Here is a 5,098-nt window from a genome sequence, read left to right as displayed (position 1 = left end):
AGGAGAAAAATCACCTCCTCTTTTGGAAGACTGCATGGAACTTGATCTCTTGTACACAGAAACCATAATTATTAATGTCTCTGCAAATACTGAGAAAACTTATAAGACTGCCTTCAGAAATGTCATCAAAGTACCTTGCTTGGTTACTGTTATATTCTTAGTCTCTGTGTTCTCTAGCTTGTGTTCTTCCTGAATAGAATTATGAACTCTGGATCTTATTTTTTGACTAGTTCTATAAAATAGTTTCTTACCATTAAGGGACATCTGATCAAGACAGAAACTAATCATATGCCTAAATATTTGGTTACAAAGCTTTTTCCACATTGCACTATAATTGACTGTCTGCATAAATATACCATAAGCAGGTCCCAGTAGCTTCCAGATATGGGCAGATGTTAGAAAAAACTAATACGTCAGTATCAGGTGAGTTTGGAGGTAAACTACAAAATAAACGAGTATTGTAACAGACAGATTGTCAAACTAGCTCTGGTAAGTACTTGATCACAATCCCACTGCCTAAAGATAATGAGGGAAGAGGTATCTCTTGTTCTCAAATGATTATTGTTATGCTCTGAACATCTAGCATCTTCCCGGGCCTCACAGGAACATTGGTTCAGTTATAATCCAACCTTGCACATGCTCTGGGCAGCCTGTTGACATCTGATGGGGAGCACAAAACCTCAACCAGTGTTGTGCATTTCGTGTAGCCAAGGAAGGAGAAAGTGGAACAGATGCAGCTCGAATCATGCAGGAACCCGCTTACCTTTTTCTCAGTAGATGTAATTGTCACTGCTCTTTGTGTGACCTATGGGCTTTGTGACACCTTTAGTCTATCTGCACAGTGATATTAGCAGCTTCTGAATAAAGTAAAAGTGCAGTATTGTATAAAGTTCATTACTGCTGGTCCTCTTACAAGAGGGCATGTGGCAGGGACATAAAAAACAGTGTAGGAAAGACAGGGTTAGGAAAGGAGAAAGGAAAGTAGAAGTGAAATAAAACACCGGAGTGTAATCCCTGTATTGCTCATTGGAGCACGTGAGTTAAGGCAGATACAAGCTGAGGTTTGCCTTTCCCCTGTAGACAGCAGGACTTGCTACTACTGACGAGATATATGCTCGTTCCATAACTTGAAAGGAGGAGCTATGGAAGCATTCACACACTCTGTCTGTTACGGAGAAATAGAACATGGAGACATAGGATGCTCATGGTCACTTTTGGAAAGAGGCAATTGAATAAATGTACCATAAAGATTATGAAGCAGCACCCCAAAGGAGAGCTTATGATGGCAAGCGTATCCCTCTCAGTTACTGTTTGTGGAATTACTGAGCTTCTTCCCCCTCTGAGTCCAGTCCAGATGAGTCACTCCACCAACTACATTGCTGCCCACTGGCCAAAATGGCCAAAAACTTTAATTTCCTAGGGGTTAATCTGCATAAAGGACCTTTTCTTTTACCCGAACCTCAGACTGAGGACTGGCACTGCTCTGCTGTCAGTGTAATGGATTACTGGGTGCTGGGTTAGATTGGGTAGCTGGTAGATTTGCAGTCAATAAGTTGGTCTCCAGGGAGCCATATGAGATAAAAGTTAATCATGTAAGGCATTTTCATAAAAAACAGACTGTTCAGAAAGATTTTTGAGTAGCTTTTCATTTTTTTCCCCTATGGTTTTTGGAATGTTAATTCTTTTGGTTTTCGTGCTCAAAGAGGAAAATGTCACATGACTTTCTGATGCTTCATCTGATTTTATTTTAGCTTTGAGATACAGCTGTGCACAGATTACAGAATATACTCTCTGGCACTGAAGAATGGCCAGAGAAGAATAAAATTAGCAGCTACTGCGGATACTTTAAATGTCAGCTTTTATGTCTGATCTCAAGGGAGGAACAGGTCAGTTCTTCATGGTGAAGCAGAAGGCAGAGAAACCAAGGGATTTTTTGGGGAGTAGATATTCAGTTTTATTTTGTGTTGGGATTTATGAGTAGATTTCACTCAACAACTGCATTTTTAAGTGTTCTTGAATTTGTGAAAGAGAACCCTTAAAACAGTAAAAGGAAATATCCCCCCAATCCACCATTCTTCTGTTACGCCACCCAAGAATGGACTGGGCACTCTTTTGAGTGATCATCTTTCTCCACTACTTTATAAGAACAGGTCTCCTTGTTGAAAATGCTTTCACACTTTTCTTTATCGTAGTCAACTGGTGTTGCATAGCTGTCATTGAGAAAAGAAAAAAGGTGATGGGAACAAGGAGTAAACAGCTTCCACCTCAGATGGTATCTACACCTTTAATATGAAGAAGCTATACTGAGGAGATGTTTGGGAGCAGAAAAGGGAACTTGCACAAAGCTCCCAGTTCAAATGTTACTTAGTCTGCTGCTTAATTAGGATGAGGGCACAGATGTAGTTCACTGATCTGATTTACACCTAAGGGATGTTTGTTGTGTTTCTTTGCTATTCCCATATCACTGCTTTTCCTCTTCAACCACAATATGGAACAAGAATTATAAGAGTGGTTGGGTGTCCCTCTAGGAAAAATTAAAGACAGGCCAATGTATTTTGAGCTGCTTCGCAGGGGAAAGCAAGGCAACGTGTGGCTTTGGAAAGCTCTGGACTAGGATTAAGAGGAATTTCTTAAGGAACTACATGTTCTCTCTTGAATCAGTAACTTGCCTGAAGTTTTTGCTCAAGAAGAATTAAATTCTCTTTTTATTTTAAATCAAAGACCTTTTGTTAAACATGACCTATATTTTTCAGAGGAAATTTTTCCATGTTCAGTGATGATGGTGTTACACAAATGGATAAGTTTGTGATATGAAGTGAGTGAGAGAAGGGTCATGGTCATTTCTCAGGAACTCCTGTGTGAAGGGGAGTGGTTTGTGCTGTATCATGGCAGCAGAGAAAAACTCCCACTGCTGCTCTGCACTCACCTAGAGCAGCAGCTAATACCGTGCCTGAAAGAGGAGCAATCATTGCAGTCGTCTGTCCTCCATTGGGAACCAAATTCATGCAGCTTTCCTTCCCAGTCAAGGCAGCCTGAAAACAGTGTGAGCAGCCTTTAGTGTCAGATCCTTGCACCAACAACAGTGCTACTTGTACACAATGGGTGGGACCTTTGCTGGCTTTTTACATGAACCTCCCCATCTGCCTAACATGGAGGTTCCCCAGCAGAGCAGGGTGTGCTTTTGTAATGCAGGGGGAAGAGAGTGCTGTGTCCCTCTGTTTCCAGAGGTTCTTGGCAGCATTAGTTAATGCAGCCCATGCTACTTCCCTGGACAAAATTAATTTGTAATTTGGTCCATGTGATTCTCCCTAAATAGCTTCTCCTTTTTATAATATATTATAAATTCTGCTCTTACCATATCCCGTTTCCCTCCCATTTCCATTGATTTCTTTCCACTGTTTCCACTTATTTCTAAGTGGTGATAAATTGCACAGAAGGGACAAATCAAATCAGGCAGTGATTCTGATGATGTCTGTCAAGTTGAGAGCTGTTGACACCTTACCTACAGTCACACCGTCAGACATCCCTGGTTTGCATTCCATAAAGAAGCAAGAAGCATCAGACAGTGACACACTAATGGTGAGAACAAGAAGGCAGGGCAAGATGGTCTTCTGGACAAGAAAACACAATTCATATGAATACATAAGTAACTATTAAGATGTCTTGATGATAAATACTACCATTCGAAACAGGGAAATACACTGTGGTTTCAAATCAAAAATCCAATTGTCCTTTGCAGTTTAAACACTTCAACACACTATCAGGAATACTGAACCATTTAGAAGAAGCAGAGGCTGGGCATCATATGGAAGGGGGGGAAAAAAAATCTGTCTTTTCAAGCTGTTAAAATCAAGCATTGCCTGATAACAGGACTGATAGATCCAGATACTGTTTGTGAAAAAAACATGTTCTATTCCTTTCCCCTCCCCATTAATTTTTCTTGTTCCTTTTTATTCCATAGGATTGGTCACTGATTGTTTCTTTCACTAACCTCACTCATAGTTGCAAAACCTTTTTCACTGGAGTCTAAAGAACTACCAAATGTTTCACCTTAATATTGAAGGATTAGGAACAAGTTAAATAACTTTAGCTGAAGTTGAATACTCAAGACTTGGCCCTACTTTAGACAGGAGGTTTGACCAAATGAGTTGCAGGTGTCCTCCTGCAACCTAAATAATTCTATATGCTGTGACATTTGTCAGCGTTTTTTTCTGAAAGTTCAACTCAAGTTCCTCAGCTAGTGGCTTATCCTTCAATATTAGTTTGAAATGTTTGGAGGGCTTCCATTGGGGATATAAAGGAAATAAGTGCAAGAATTCTGGGATGTAATTAGTTGTGATTAATATAAAATCTTGGTTAGAGAGGAAAAGTAGACCAGGAATAAACAATCACATACACACACATATGAACATGTGTCTGTTTCAGACAGAACTGGTGACTTGTAAAAAGAAGTTGTCTCTGAGAGATGAGAGGAGGAAAACCTAGCATTTTGTCTCTCAGAAGAGATTAAAACTTACAAAATTGCAACAAAGTAGCAAAGGAGTAAAACTGAAGATAACACTTCTGAGTTTAACTAAATATTCAGATGTTATCCAGACTTTTCACAAAAATGAAGGCCAATTCTAGGTTGAGAGACAACAGAGCTGCTTTCTACCAGAAAGAGATTAGCTCCAAAGATTACATGAAGAGTGAAAAGAAGTTATAATAAAGCCTTAGCTGGAGTCCTGTTACATCTCCTGCCATTTACATGCTGATATGTTTTATGCAAGGTTCTTACCTGCCTATGCCTCTCTGTCTTATGCTTGCTCTCATAACACAGAATTTATACGTTCTCCAAGTTGCTTAGATCACCAAGTACTGAGATAAATTCAACAGAAACTCCTTTAAAATCTATAGCAACATACCATAGCCTTTTACAGCATAAGATGTAAGGACTCACCATTCTTGCAGAAGTACGAGGCTTCCAGTAAGGAGATAGCCAGTAGGAAGCTCATGTTCTCAGTGAACTTATATAGAGAGGGAATTTGTGATAACAGTCCTTGAGCAAACTGACCATGAAAGTCTAACAACAATGATGTTTCTGTAAAATGACCTCATG

General features: G+C 39.7%; 1 protein-coding gene across 1 annotated transcript; it reads right to left on the bottom strand.

Annotated features, from left to right (window-relative positions):
* Positions 1–1,721: 1,721 nt before the first annotated feature.
* LOC135418001 (beta-microseminoprotein-like) lies at positions 1,722–5,098 on the bottom strand. The gene is made up of 4 exons (XM_064662782.1): positions 4,940–5,098; positions 3,503–3,611; positions 2,927–3,032; positions 1,722–2,210 (listed from the first exon to the last, which is right to left on the bottom strand). Exons 1-4 carry the CDS (start codon positions 4,940–4,942, stop codon positions 2,081–2,083), a joined length of 348 nt encoding a protein of 115 aa, XP_064518852.1. The 5' UTR covers positions 4,943–5,098; the 3' UTR covers positions 1,722–2,080.

Source organism: Pseudopipra pipra, chromosome 8 (assembly GCF_036250125.1).
Source record: "Pseudopipra pipra isolate bDixPip1 chromosome 8, bDixPip1.hap1, whole genome shotgun sequence".
In the NCBI taxonomy this organism is placed as follows: Eukaryota; Metazoa; Chordata; class Aves; order Passeriformes; family Pipridae; genus Pseudopipra; species Pseudopipra pipra.
Note: the sequence above shows the minus strand (reverse complement) of the source record. Positions and strands in the feature narration are given on the sequence as shown.